This window comes from Pelophylax lessonae, assembly GCF_965119305.1.
Source record: "Pelophylax lessonae genome assembly, chromosome: 1".
Taxonomy (NCBI): Eukaryota; Metazoa; Chordata; class Amphibia; order Anura; family Ranidae; genus Pelophylax; species Pelophylax lessonae.
This window is the reverse complement of record NC_138768.1, coordinates 67,810,697-67,827,075: the sequence shown is the minus strand read 5'-3', so window position 1 is coordinate 67,827,075 and position 16,379 is coordinate 67,810,697. Positions and strand designations below refer to the sequence as shown.

Below are 16,379 nucleotides of genomic sequence, written 5' to 3'. Positions count from 1 at the left end.
TGAAGAAGGGGGGATTTAAATGTGCCTCTATAAGTCACAAAACTATGCATATGTTTACATCAGACATGGCAACACATATATGTTAAAAGAATAACAAATCTTTATTTGTACAAATGATAAAAACAGTAAGTACGTCGTTCTATCTATATAGATGAACCATTAATATATGGTACAATGTTTAACAAACATATCAAAAAATGGCTGGAACTACGCGTTTCGCATTATGCGCTTCATCAGGGTCCAGCAATGGAATATATTTAGACAGAAATTCAATCTTTAGTAATCTAGAGGTACATAAAACATTTGTTATAAACATAATCATGTACATACATTATTTTTATTTATTTATGATTTATTGCATTTAAACTCTAAATATCAAGCTATTCACTTAACCTCAAGAACATTATAATTATTCTAAAGAATCTAAAACAGATTCACAATGTATAATAGAAGATATATAGAGGACTTTTCACATATGGCTAATGAGATATTTTACCTCTTCATCTTATGAGTTTATTGAGAAGTTTAGAAAGAATCTGAAAGACTTTATTAAAAACTCAGAAACTACGTCTATACATTGCAGCAGAAAACTAAGTTAAAAAAGGAAAAGACAAAAAACAGGAAACAAAAAAAAAAAAAAAAAACCAACAACATAGCAAGGGGAAAAGACATAGAGAAAACGGAGAAAGGAAGTGGGGGAAAAGGAAAATGGGGGGGGGGGGGGAAAGGGGGAGGGAGAAGGGGAAAGGGAGGAAACCGTGTGGAGTGTGCATTACCACGTAGTCCAAAGGGGGGGCGGTGAGAGGGATAGGTTAATTCCACCGGATCAATAAATCCAGGAAAAAAGTCCATCCACATAGGAGGCATGGAGGGGATATAATACAATGATACATATGAAACACCATATTTGCTTAAATAGATATGGGATACTCAGATATTGGGTTATCTTACCCTAGTCGCAAGGTCACAGTAGATAGGATGGATCATACTTATATTGATTTAAAACTCAGCTGTGAGGGAGGGAAGGAGCCAATCGCCCCTGAAGTTAGCATAAAAAGAACAGAGAATAATACCCATTAATTCTCAATGTAAAAGTGGATTTCACCAAAAGTGTAATAGTTATAGTATTTAGAGAGGCACTTACCGGAGACTCTTTCTACAGAGATAATGCTGGTGATCATATGAGGATAATGGAAGCGTGCAGTGAGGTATAGATTAGAAAAAGGTTCCACACTGGTCATTAGCACATATCCCAGTTTTATAGATCAAAAGTGAATAAAATGGTGTATAGAAGAAAAAGATCCCCTTCAAAATTGGGGATAAATATAGTGCCAACAAAATGAGGATTAAATAAGGAAGAATCGTTGAGTGCTGACAAGCACTTGACTCCCACCCAGGATCTGAAATATATATGTTTGAAAAAAGGGGGGGGAATTAGTAAGTGGGAAAGCCTAAGAAGAAAAAGAAAGCCTTTTGATGCAAGGGATAGACTTACCAGACACAGCAGTTCAGAATATAATGTAGCCGTCTGCATGGAGACATGCTATTGAGAGCTGTCTAACATGGGGGCTATATATACTACCTGTTGAACATTAGGTCTCCTCCTCCTCCGGGTCTCCCGCCCCCCACATCCGCCCGCCAAAGCGTCCACGTGTGGACGCCGCGGGAGGATGTTCCCGCAAACCGGAAGTGACCGTCACTTCCGGTTCTGGGACCGGAAGTGACGATCCGCCGCAGCCTAGTCTGCAATGAAAGTTAGTATGCAGGGGATTCAGATAGCAAAACGTCCCAGGGCATACCAAATGGAAAACCAAACAGAACACAGCCAAAAATGACATACATGAACAATATTTGTATATAATTCGTCAATCACTATTTATCTAAACCTAAGATCCAATTTACACAGAAGATAGACCAAATTCTTGATAAGTGTTCATGGATAGATGGTTTTCCAAAGGATGTCACCAGTAGTCATATAAAATGACCAAACAACATGGAGAGAAATACTCCTAGAATTTAAATATAAAAGAATAAATAATAAATTAAAAAGGGATTATTTATATAAATTATTGAGAAAAAAAAAAAAGAAGAAAAAATATCTGCGGCAACTGATCTGCAGGACAATGGAACACGCGGTAGTCAGACCCACATGAAAACAAACAGAAAGGAGGGAAAAGGAGAAAAAAAAAAAAAAAAAAAAAAATTTTAAAATCGTTGGATAAGGATTTACCTCCCAAGTGTTCTATTTTACCCGTTAAAAAGGTGTTAATCACCCAAAAAGGGAGCAAAGCTAAGATGTTCGTTGAGTCCTGGAAGTGTACATGCATTCAAAGAAAAAATCCAACGTGCTTCCCTTTGTAAAATTAAATTATCAAAGGGTCCCCCTCTAGGTCCAGGATGGATCCTATCTAGGGCGAAGAATTTAAATTTTGGACATTTATATCTATGCGTCTGGGCTATATGCCTAGCTATCGGACTTTCTAGATCGCCACCTCGTGTGTACGATACATGATCCTTAATCCTCTCCCAGAAATGTCGTTTAGTTTTGCCCACATAGAATGCGGGACATTCGCATTTCCAAAGGTAAACAATGCCTATGGTTTTACATGTCACAAAATGCTTTAAAGTGAATGGACGCCCGTTTGGCAGAGTTTGCTGAGCCCTGCTGGCGATGAATTTGCAATATTCACAAAGTCCACAGGGAAAAGTTCCCTGAGGTAGTTTAATGCAGGGGTCTGCCCTCTTGTCTCTCTGATAGTGACTGGCCGTCACCATATCTCGGATGGACTTGTTTCTTCTAAAAATCATGTTGGGTTTTGGATCTACGAAGTTACTGAGGACTTTATCCTCTGCCAATAGGTGCCAATGCTTAGCTATGATACTTTTTAGTTGTTTAGACTGTGAACAGTATCTTGTAATCATTTTAGTTGGATTTGAGGAATTTTGGCATTCTCCTTGGAAGAGGAGGAGGTCTCTTGGGCTATCTTTAGCTTTTTTATATGCTTTTTTGGTGCTTTTTCTGCTATAGCCTCTTTGCAGAAATCTCTCCTGCAGCTGTAAAGCTTCCTTCTCAAATTCAATGTCTTCAGAGCAGTTCCTACGAATCCTGTAGTATTGACCAACTGGTATTCCTTCAATTACGTGTCTAGGATGGCTACTGTTGGCATGTAGTAATGCGTTTGTAGCCGTTGGTTTTCTATAGAGAGTAGTTGCTAGTGTGTTATCCATGTTTCTATAGATTTCAAGATCCAAAAAAGGGATCTTGGATTTATCATACACGTAAGTGAAATGTAAATTGAAGTCATTTACATTCAGGACTTCTACAAATTCCTCTAGAATGTCGAGAGGACCCGACCATAGGACAAATATGTCGTCAATATATCTTTTCCAAATTTCCATGTATGCTAGATACACCGACATAGATTCTTGGGAAAAAAGCCATCGTTCCCACCCCCCCAGGTACAGGTTGGCGTAGGATGGGGCACATTTGGTCCCCATCGCTACTCCCTGTACCTGGAGGTAGTGGGAACCATCGAATACAAACACATTGTGTGTTAAAATAAAAAATAGTAGGTCCAAAACAAACTTATTAAGTCTCCTATGGTCGAGTCCTCTCTCATCCAAAAAGGATTCTACAACCTCTACTCCTCGGATATGTGGAATATTTGAGTATAGTGACTCAACGTCTATTGATACCAGGTATTGATACATACCTGGTATCAATAGACGTTGAGTCACTATACTCAAATATTCCACATATCCGAGGAGTAGAGGTTGTAGAATCCTTTTTGGATGAGAGAGGACTCGACCATAGGAGACTTAATAAGTTTGTTTTGGACCTACTATTTTTTATTTTAACACACAATGTGTTTGTATTCGATGGTTCCCACTACCTCCAGGTACAGGGAGTAGCGATGGGGACCAAATGTGCCCCATCCTACGCCAACCTGTACCTGGGGGGGTGGGAACGATGGCTTTTTTCCCAAGAATCTATGTCGGTGTATCTAGCATACATGGAAATTTGGAAAAGATATATTGACGACATATTTGTCCTATGGTCGGGTCCTCTCGACATTCTAGAGGAATTTGTAGAAGTCCTGAATGTAAATGACTTCAATTTACATTTCACTTACGTGTATGATAAATCCAAGATCCCTTTTTTGGATCTTGAAATCTATAGAAACATGGATAACACACTAGCAACTACTCTCTATAGAAAACCAACGGCTACAAACGCATTACTACATGCCAACAGTAGCCATCCTAGACACGTAATTGAAGGAATACCAGTTGGTCAATACTACAGGATTCGTAGGAACTGCTCTGAAGACATTGAATTTGAGAAGGAAGCTTTACAGCTGCAGGAGAGATTTCTGCAAAGAGGCTATAGCAGAAAAAGCACCAAAAAAGCATATAAAAAAGCTAAAGATAGCCCAAGAGACCTCCTCCTCTTCCAAGGAGAATGCCAAAATTCCTCAAATCCAACTAAAATGATTACAAGATACTGTTCACAGTCTAAACAACTAAAAAGTATCATAGCTAAGCATTGGCACCTATTGGCAGAGGATAAAGTCCTCAGTAACTTCGTAGATCCAAAACCCAACATGATTTTTAGAAGAAACAAGTCCATCCGAGATATGGTGACGGCCAGTCACTATCAGAGAGACAAGAGGGCAGACCCCTGCATTAAACTACCTCAGGGAACTTTTCCCTGTGGACTTTGTGAATATTGCAAATTCATCGCCAGCAGGGCTCAGCAAACTCTGCCAAACGGGCGTCCATTCACTTTAAAGCATTTTGTGACATGTAAAACCATAGGCATTGTTTACCTTTGGAAATGCGAATGTCCCGCATTCTATGTGGGCAAAACTAAACGACATTTCTGGGAGAGGATTAAGGATCATGTATCGTACACACGAGGTGGCGATCTAGAAAGTCCGATAGCTAGGCATATAGCCCAGACGCATAGATATAAATGTCCAAAATTTAAATTCTTCGCCCTAGATAGGATCCATCCTGGACCTAGAGGGGGACCCTTTGATAATTTAATTTTACAAAGGGAAGCACGTTGGATTTTTTCTTTGAATGCATGTACACTTCCAGGACTCAACGAACATCTTAGCTTTGCTCCCTTTTTGGGTGATTAACACCTTTTTAACGGGTAAAATAGAACACTTGGGAGGTAAATCCTTATCCAACGATTTTAAAATTTTTTTTTTTTTTTTTTTTTTTCTCCTTTTCCCTCCTTTCTGTTTGTTTTCATGTGGGTCTGACTACCGCATGTTCCATTGTCCTGCAGATCAGTTGCCGCAGATATTTTTTCTTCTTTTTTTTTTTTCTCAATAATTTATATAAATAATCCCTTTTTAATTTATTATTTATTCTTTTATATTTAAATTCTAGGAGTATTTCTCTCCATGTTGTTTGGTCATTTTATATGACTACTGGTGACATCCTTTGGAAAACCATCTATCCATGAACACTTATCAAGAATTTGGTCTATCTTCTGTGTAAATTGGATCTTAGGTTTAGATAAATAGTGATTGACGAATTATATACAAATATTGTTCATGTATGTCATTTTTGGCTGTGTTCTGTTTGGTTTTCCATTTGGTATGCCCTGGGACGTTTTGCTATCTGAATCCCCTGCATACTAACTTTCATTGCAGACTAGGCTGCGGCGGATCGTCACTTCCGGTCCCAGAACCGGAAGTGACGGTCACTTCCGGTTTGCGGGAACATCCTCCCGCGGCGTCCACACGTGGACGCTTTGGCGGGCGGATGTGGGGGGCGGGAGACCCGGAGGAGGAGGAGACCTAATGTTCAACAGGTAGTATATATAGCCCCCATGTTAGACAGCTCTCAATAGCATGTCTCCATGCAGACGGCTACATTATATTCTGAACTGCTGTGTCTGGTAAGTCTATCCCTTGCATCAAAAGGCTTTCTTTTTCTTCTTAGGCTTTCCCACTTACTAATTCCCCCCCCTTTTTTCAAACATATATATTTCAGATCCTGGGTGGGAGTCAAGTGCTTGTCAGCACTCAACGATTCTTCCTTATTTAATCCTCATTTTGTTGGCACTATATTTATCCCCAATTTTGAAGGGGATCTTTTTCTTCTATACACCATTTTATTCACTTTTGATCTATAAAACTGGGATATGTGCTAATGACCAGTGTGGAACCTTTTTCTAATCTATACCTCACTGCACGCTTCCATTATCCTCATATGATCACCAGCATTATCTCTGTAGAAAGAGTCTCCGGTAAGTGCCTCTCTAAATACTATAACTATTACACTTTTGGTGAAATCCACTTTTACATTGAGAATTAATGGGTATTATTCTCTGTTCTTTTTATGCTAACTTCAGGGGCGATTGGCTCCTTCCCTCCCTCACAGCTGAGTTTTAAATCAATATAAGTATGATCCATCCTATCTACTGTGACCTTGCGACTAGGGTAAGATAACCCAATATCTGAGTATCCCATATCTATTTAAGCAAATATGGTGTTTCATATGTATCATTGTATTATATCCCCTCCATGCCTCCTATGTGGATGGACTTTTTTCCTGGATTTATTGATCCGGTGGAATTAACCTATCCCTCTCACCGCCCCCCCTTTGGACTACGTGGTAATGCACACTCCACACGGTTTCCTCCCTTTCCCCTTCTCCCTCCCCCTTTCCCCCCCCCCCCCATTTTCCTTTTCCCCCACTTCCTTTCTCCGTTTTCTCTATGTCTTTTCCCCTTGCTATGTTGTTGGTTTTTTTTTTTTTTTTTTTGTTTCCTGTTTTTTGTCTTTTCCTTTTTTAACTTAGTTTTCTGCTGCAATGTATAGACGTAGTTTCTGAGTTTTTAATAAAGTCTTTCAGATTCTTTCTAAACTTCTCAATAAACTCATAAGATGAAGAGGTAAAATATCTCATTAGCCATATGTGAAAAGTCCTCTATATATCTTCTATTATACATTGTGAATCTGTTTTAGATTCTTTAGAATAATTATAATGTTCTTGAGGTTAAGTGAATAGCTTGATATTTAGAGTTTAAATGCAATAAATCATAAATAAATAAAAATAATGTATGTACATGATTATGTTTATAACAAATGTTTTATGTACCTCTAGATTACTAAAGATTGAATTTCTGTCTAACATTACAAACTTCAAGACTGTTCAGATTATTAGAAGTAGGCTAGAAGTAAATGAGATCAAATTTGGAAATTAGTAAATGATTTTACATTTTGAGCCCAAATACTCTTTAAAGTAGAACTACAGCCAAAGCTTCTTTGGCTGTACTCCTCCTATGGATCACAGGAGTGTAGTCCGTTTGCACTCCTGCGACCCGTTTTTCAGCAGAGAGGGGGCTGAAGTCCGCTCTCTTCTGACGTCACAGAAGTCGGTCCAGGCACCGCACCATCACGACAATGGAAGTTGGGACCTGACAGATGCCTGGACCGACTCCTGGCTAAGCCTCCCAGCGAGCCGATGAGAGCCTGAGCCGGCCTCTCCCCGCCCCTCCACAGCCCAGCACTCCAGCGAGCGTGGAGGGGGCAGAGCGGAGAGCTCTCTGCTCGGGGAGCTGTCAGAACCGAGCGTTTGGTGGTGTTGCATCGCTCAGTTCTCAGTGGAGAGGCCGGGGGACCGATGCAGGGAAAAACCCAAAGCCATACTTCTCTTTTAAGCTCTGTGAATTTAAAATCCCATGATCAGTTTATAGTTGTCTGTCCCAGCTTAGTCTATTTATACAGCCCATCTGTAATAACATTTCTCATATTCATGACTTCAAACAACTTTTGTGGAAGGATCCTGCTGGAATTTTCTGGGCAATCAGCGGCTGCATCCATTTAGATGGTGACTTTTAGAATACAATGGACCAGTAGGGGGATTTGTCCCTCTGTGCCATTTAGCGTGAAAGAGGAGGAATCTGTTCGATTTTTTTTTTTTTTTTTTAGTTTTGCCTGTAGGCAGCCTGTAACAGTTTATAGACAGCTTGTTGTGATGGAATTTAAATCAATGTGAAGAATTGAAATAAAAATGTTCTGGCTGTACTGCGTAAGTAGATTTAAGGTTTTGCACTGCAAAGCATTCTTAATAATTTCTCAACTTTTATTATATTTAATGAAATACAAATGTTTTCAGAGACTTTTTTCTTTTTTTACTGGAGTTTCTGCTTTTCTATGGTTTGTTTTATTGGTCCGTGAATAATGTAAATAATTTGCCCTATTATGCATCATGTCATAATATGTTAACGTTATAAGTACTTTTATATTGCGCTTATGCTTTTTTTTTTTTCTTTCAGGAAGAGATGCTGCAAAGGATATAAATTTGTCCTTGGACAATGCATTCCAGAAGGTAAACACTTCTTTAAATATCATGACTTTTTCGTTTTTTTATACTCCATTTAATGGCTATGACCACTCAGTTCAGGATGAATATTGCTGAGTTGACTCCTCATAGCAATGCCTATAAAGTCAAACATGAGATACTGTAACTTTTCTGTGATTTTAAATATTAGGAGCCAGGCTACTCACTGTGACTAATAGGGAAGCATATAGATTAGCCATTCTCAACCAGGGTTCTGTGGAACAATAGGGTTTCTTAGAGGCGTAACTACAACCTTCAGGGCCCCGGTGCAAGAAACTATGAAGGGCCCCCCAGACCCCTGACCGGGGCCCTTCCCTTCAAGCCTGGGACTCTTCCCACTGATCCTGGGGCCCTTTGCTCTCGTTGCGGGGGCCTTTATTACAGTCCCACAGCCGGACCCTTTCACAAGTTCTGCAGTGGGCCCCCGTCCTGCCATCTTGGGGCCTCCCTACGGTGGTGGAATGCCAGGGCCCCGGTCGCAAGTGTGACCTTTGCGATCCTGGAAGTTCACCCACTGGTGTCAGTAGTTTTTATTTTTTGGTATTCTAATTGTATTATTTTTTATTATTTTATTTTATTTTTTTACAATGTCACTGACTATGGCTCTGTCCATTCAGAAAAGGAAGGAGCTGGTAAATTACATATTTACCGACCCCTTCTTGGTTCTCTATTGTGACACATCCCCTGCATCAACCGGCAGGAGAGGGAAGGCAGCACAGTGGGGGGTGGGGGGGAAACCAGTGGAGCACACAGGGGCCCAGAGACAGCAGAACATGATAGGAGGAGTGGCGGGGGCAGCATACAGAGGAACCAGTCTCCTCCATTTTCTTCCTGCAGCTATAGGAGGAAAAATGAGGACAGTGATTTCTCTACATGCTGCCCCCGCAGCCCCTCCGATCCAGGTGTACAGGGGAGACGCACAGGCCCCCTGTAGCATGGGGCCTGGTTGCAATTGCCACCCATGCAACCCCTGTAGTTACGCCCCTGGGGTATCTCCAGAGGTTGCTAGGGGTTTCTGCAAAACTGTGGATGACTGATTTCCCATTTTATGGTGTCTGCATAGTGCCTGGGTCCAACACTACTTGGCAGAGCCATTTTCATGACTTACATGACAAGTATAGTTATCTGTACACAGGGCATTCTGACCACCACTTTACCGTCTTTCTACTGGTCACCAATGCAAGGGCCATTTTTCCCACTGATCACCAATGTAAGAGGGCCATTCTTCCCACTGACCACCAATGTAAGGGGGTTGATCTTCCCACTGACCACCAATGTAAGGGGGCCGAACTTCCCACTGACCACCAATGTAAGGGGGCCATTCTTCCCACTGACCACCAATGTAAGGGGGCCAATCTTCCCACTGACCACCAATGTAAAGGGTCCGATCCTCCCACTGTCCACCAATGTAAGGGGGCCATTCTTCCCACTGTCCACTAATGTAATGGGGCCATTCTTCCCAATGACCACCAATCTAAGCTGGAGTTGAAATTATATTTCGGGGGTTGTTCTGTACACAATGTACTTCACCCCCTTTTTAAGGGTATGGCTGTTGTATCTATGATTGAGATAGTTGCAATAAAGTGGACTTATTTTAGCAGATTTGAAAATCTTAAAGTTTATCTAAATTCCAAATATTTTGTTTCATTTCAAATAGATAGGTGAAGGACCTGTCAGGTTTTTATTGGTGGAAGTAGAATAAACATAAGGGTCACCTGATCTTTTAAAGCAGTACGTTTTCCCAGTTCAGTCTTAAGTCTATGATTCTCCATAGGCAGTGCTCCCAGGAGTTATGACTGGATGTCAGCTTTTTGCTCGAGTAGATACTGGGTGAACAAGAATGAAATTGCTAAAAGCAGAACGTATAAAAAAACAGATTCCAGCACATTTGGGGGTTCAAACGGCTCAATTTCAACAGGGCTACAAATAGCACATAAAAGCTTTGGTCACTATACAGCATCGACTGTTATATAATTGGTACACAATGTCAAGAATAAATATCTATTTGCAGAGTATTCTAAAACTAAATAATACCATATATGGATACCATTCAAAATGATATTCTACTTTTTTTAAATTTGTAATATTTTTTTCTTATGTTATATGTTTTTATATTATCTTTTCATATTTCCTATCTATACCTGATGTACTAACGATTGTATGATATATCCTTGATATGATATTGCTTAGTTTTAGAATACTTTACAAATAAATGTATTTATGATTGATATTCTATACCAGCCTTTTTCAACCAGGATGCCTTCTGGGTTTTTTTAGGGGTACCCTGGCAAAATGCCTAAGAAAATTGCACGAAAATTTTCAACAAGCCTGCCTTTTTGGTACACAAAGCCACAGGGTTTTATTGTGCAGTTTGGGCTGGTTGCTAGTATCCTAACAACTGAAGACATCATCACTGAGGGTGTCAGGGGCCTGCACAGCATCCCTGTTTGTCCCTCCCTTGCCCCTCTCCTTCAGCGCTGGGGTCACGTTAGCTGATTGAGGGAGTGGAAACTGAAGGAAAAGAGAAATGCTGAAATACTACTCAATACTAGTATTTTTGCTTTGTAAAAATAAATCATTTCTAATGCTGGATTTCCTACATGTGTGTATTCTGCTGCAATATGAAAAATTATTTGTTTTTTTACATTTTAGAACAGTTTGGTGAAACATACTTGCCTGAAATGTAATAGATTTTTTGACATAAGAGTGTGAATAAAATTACATTTTACTTTATGTATTCTGTTTGTGGCACATTCCACCTTGCACTCCCAGGTTAATATTTCTTTGTTCCCACTTTGGGGGTTCACTTTTTCTTTGTCCTTGTGACCATTTTCATCACAACTCAAAATGAAGAAAATAAAAAATAAAAAATTTTACATGGATGCTAACCATTCCCTATGCCATCAAAAAAAAAAAAGTTTTGGCTTTAGAAATATTTAATAGCAGGAGATTGCAAGGTAAGATGATTTAAAAAAAAAGCAATTCTAAAAGGGATTGCGTTTTAATCATATACAGTATATACGTGTGTGTGTATACAATATATATATATATATATATATATATATATATATATATATATATATATATATATATATATATATATATATATACATACATACATTTTTCTATTAACAAAACTGAGTATTTCTTTGTAAGTATATTGGCTAGCAGGCTCCTTGAATTTCTTTCAGCATTAATCAATGGTTAACTTTGTGATGTAATAAAACAATAAATTGTATATAATCTCTACGTTTCTTCCCAAGACAACTGTGTACAGTGATCACCTGCCATACAATTCACGAAGGGGATATATTTTATTGCAATACATATTAACAGTGAGCAATAGGATGTTGTGTAAGTGAAATTCCCTCCCATAGTCTATAAATTCAGTGCCTTAAAGTGTATGTAAACCCTAGCAATCAATTTATTTTATTTACTCTCTTTTGGTCTGTTAAAGTGATTAAAAAGGCTTCTATTTTTTAAAATTAACAAACATGCTACATGTACCCGCTCTGTGCAATGGTAATGCACAAATTGGTCCCAATCATTCTTTTCTGGGGCTCCCCATTGGTGCGCACGGCTCCTTCTCTTCTTAATGTGCCGCCATAAGAATCCGCTTCCTACGGGAGTGCACCTGTGGACCTCTATTTACACACACAGCGAGGCTCAGCGCCGCCCCCTGCTGACAGGATTTGCTTGACAGCAGTAGGAGCCAATGGTTCCTGCTGTTGCTTCTAAACCTGTATGAAGAGGGAGAGAGAGCAGTGCTGGCCACAGTCGGACAGTCGTAAGTACATAGCAAGGTGAGGGGGTGATACACTTACTGAGACATTTTTTACCTTATAGCAGAGTTCTGCCCCCCCCCCCCCAGCATAAAATTAAAAGTCAGCAGCTACACAAACTGTAACTGCTGACTTTTAATATTAGTACACTTACCTGCCCTGGAATCCAGTGATGTTGGCACCCCAGCCATTATTTCCATTGGCTCAGAGTTGCTGCTGCTGCCATTGTCTGTAAGGGAAGCCAGCAGTAAAGCCTTGTGGTTTCACAGCCAGTTCCCTACTGCGCATGCGCCAAGCGTACTGCGCTTTCTGAATGGCCCGGCGGTGGGGGGAAGGAGGAGGGGGACTGAACTTTCATGTGATTGCGCTGCAGCACAGTCTCCCAGAAGTAGGGACAGGTACCTGTCAAAAAATGTTACCTCTTCTCCCACCCCTCCTGAAAGGAGCCAAATGTGGCACCGGAGGGGGGGGGGGGGGAGTCAGATAAGTGGAGCTTCCACTTTTGGTGAAACTCCACTTTAATGCAAGGAATGCATTAAGGAGAAAAATATCTTACCTTTAGAGCCACTTTAAATATACCATTAAATACCGTATATATACTTGAGTATAAGCCGACCCGAATATAAGCCCGAGGCACCTAATTTTACCACAAAAAAGTGGGAAAACTTATTGACTTGAGGATAAGCCTAGGGTGGGAAATGCAGCAGCTACTTGACCCAACTGGACCACCACAAGACCCAAAACAGGGGCTGTGAGCTTGGTGCAGGAGCTGCAGACATGGTATGGGAGATGCAGGACTGTGGGCATGGTACAGGAGATGGTACAGGCATGGCACAGGAGATGGTACAGGCATGGCAAAGGAGATGGTTCAGGCATGGCACAGATGGTACAGGCATGGCACAGATATGGCACAGAAGGTACAGGCATGGCACAGATATGGTACAGGCATGGCACAGATATGGCACAGATGGTACAGGCATGGCACAGATATGTCACTGATGGTATAGGAGATGCAGTGCTGTGGGCATGGTACAGGAGTCTCACTTACCTTTACCTGCAGTGCTGCAGAGGAGTCTCAGTTACCTTTCCACCTTACATTTAAAAATGGCGCCGCCCAGCGCCAACACGTCACAGCGCATGCGCCGTCTGCCCGGGAATAGCCGAACGTGTACGGGCTTTCCTGAGCGGCGGTGGCGCATGCGCACTGACTGGGGAAAAGGTAAGTGAGACCGTGACTCGAGTATAAGCCAAGGGGGGCTTTTTCAGCATGAAAAAAACATGCTGAAAAACTCGGCTTATACTCGATTATATACGGTACCTTTTCTTATGTCTGTCTGATAAAAAAAGCAGTTGATCCTGTCTGAAATCTAGTGCTGTTCTATGTTCTCTGCTATCCCAAGTAGTCCACATCAGCCATGCTTGTAGTTCACCTCTGGGGGCTACAAAACATTTCCCTCTTATTGATATGAGGAAGGTAGGTGTGTGTTTCTAATGCACTTTCTGTCCTAAGGTTGCAACTCTGCTCCTCTGTTGATACAACACATTGAGCAATTGTTGTCACCCTAGGACAGGAATCATGTTGCGGCAGGATCAACATTTAAAAAAAAAAAAGGAAAAAAGTCAGTAAAAAGAACACTAATGCAGGCATTATATCTAAGGACTGGAAAGCTGTAATATATTACATTTTTACTCTTGGGTTTAGGTACACTTTATCCAACCTACATCACTCTCAGCTGCGTATTATTCTGATTAACCCCTCCAGTGCCTTCAAGCATAATGTCCAACTGGCAGGCTCAGTTCTGCTGACCCTGAACCAACGCTCTTCATGCACTAAGCTCTCTCCGGAACCTCTGTGGATGTAGCGGCGAGTTTAGGGTGTTAAAACTTTCTTTGGCATCTAGACCTTGGTTGAGTCATAACTAACATATTAAACTTCATTGCCAGCTTACATTGAACTCCCTGAAGTGTCAAGCGGTAGATCATATGAAACATAACTGTTAAAAGCGGTGCACTTGGCATGAAAACCGTCTTGCTGAGCATCAGATTTTTTTGTCTTTCCTATTTCTCTCCGTGTTGACAGCTGTCTCACCATACACTTACGGACTGGGCCCTGCTACGCGCTTTTGCCCCAGACTGGGTTTCTCATCTTTGTAAAGCTGAGAAAATAAATTAAAAACTTATTTGATTATCCAAAAATTCCTTTTTTAATTCCAAAAATATTTTTCCAGGGAGTAGAAAACGACTTTTCATAACCTAGCCCAGACTTTTGTTGAGTTCACAGGGCTATCGATGCTAGGTCCCAGTAGGTGGCTTTTATGGAAAATAAAAAGAAAAACCTACAAGCCACAAGAAGAAACATATGTGCGTTTTCTGTGTACTGGTATGTCAATACAAATATTAGGTCTAAAATGGAAAACTTTTTGCTGGGTAATTACACGCCAGATGGGAAGCTTTAATTGAATGAATGCCTTATTAAATTTTTGCCGTCATTTTCTGATTTTGTCTTCTTGTGGTTTTTTCAAAATTGGAAATCATTTCTTGGGTGGAGTGTTGAAAGATTATTGAATCTAATGTACAAATTGACCACCGTGTAAAATTACTCTTCACAAATAAAGTAAGTAAACTTTAAAAAAGTAAATATGAACTATAAATAGAATAAAAAGTACAATGAAATAATTTAAGTCTAATTGAACCTTTAGATTAAATCAGCTAACTACATTTCAGTGATAGCATAAACAAAAGACAACAGACAAACAAAGACAAAAACAGACACAGAGACAAAGCAATTGGGACTTTAAATGAGACAATGCCCATCCAAGGCTTACTGTCTCCATCCCTAGTCAGGTATAAGTGAGGGGGAAGGGGAGTAAAATGGGTAGTAGGAAGGATACAATGGGATCGGCATAATGGGTATAATATGTAATAATAAGTATAAATAACCATAAAGTAATATTGGTATTACTTTTAGAAAAGCCGATGTCCCAAAATGTTTAATGGGATAAAACGGGAAGGGGGGGAAAAAAACGGGACTTTATATGAGGTGTGTGGAGTCGGTGGGCATGATAGATTAGTACAGTCACCTGACATAAGGTAAAAGATTTAATATATCATATGAAAATCTCATAAAATGACATGAGCAAAACATGCATGATACATGAAGTTACATACATGTGACATACAGTCAAAGAGGCAATAAAACATCTTAAATGCAGAATCATACAATAATGATGAAATATACATTGGGATAGAAGGTCATTGACGATATAATATATATATAGTCCAAATAACAAAATTATTAATGGGGGACACATCTATATTAGCTCGACGCGTTTCGTGGATATTCCCACTCATCAGGAGAAGATGCACCCCAAATCAGTATTTAAAATGGGGTCAGTATAAAAGGGGTGGTATGGACAGTGGTCCAACAGCCATATGATATATTAAATCTTTTACCTTATGTCAGGTGACTGTACTAATCTATCATGCCCACCGACTCCACACACGTCATATAAAGTCCAGTTTCCCCCCCCCCCTTCCTGTTTTATCCCATTAAACATTTTGGGACATCGGCTTTTCTAAAAGTAATACCAATATTACGTTATGGTTATTTATACTTATTATTACATATTATACCCATTATGCCGATCCCATTGTATCCTTCCTACTACCCATTTTACTCCCCTTCCCCCTCACTTATAACTACATTTCAGGTTGATTAATCTTTCTCTAATTTTTTGAATAAGGAGACTTATTTTTTTCATGGGAAAAAGTGAGATGGTGAAGATTCTGTCAGGTGACATCATTGCTGGAGCACATGAAAAAGCGCACATGTGAAGAAAAAAAAAAAAAGAAGAAGTACCTGTCCTGCCATCCCCACCACTGATTTTCACGCTCTTGAAGAGTTAAGCTGCATACACACTATACAACTTTTGTTGGTAGATTTCCTTTAGATTTACCTTCAACTATGTAGTGCAAGGGCCTGCCTGATTGCATACAAGTTGAAAGTGTTTAGGTCTGACCTCATATTATATGGTTTTGGTAAATCTAAAGGAAAAAGTCTAAAGAAAATTGCATAGTTTGTATTCAGCTTAAAGCTTATTAAAAGATCTTTAGCATCTGGTACTTCTAGTTATTTTGGATATCTGGTACCTATTGTGTACTGTGGCTTCATCTGCCATTCAGCCACCACACTAGGGATGAACAGAACTACTTGAGTTCAGTTCACAAACA

General features: G+C 40.0%; 1 protein-coding gene across 1 annotated transcript in view; it reads left to right on the top strand.

Moving 5' to 3' along the window:
• CCBE1 (collagen and calcium binding EGF domains 1) overlaps window positions 1-16,379 on the top strand; it is a 572,626-nt gene that overhangs the window by 458,089 nt on the left and 98,158 nt on the right. Inside the window, exon 3 of the mRNA XM_082251853.1 lies at window positions 8,303-8,355. Coding sequence (XP_082107979.1) covers window positions 8,303-8,355 — 53 coding nt within the window. The remainder of the gene's footprint in view (window positions 1-8,302; window positions 8,356-16,379) is intronic.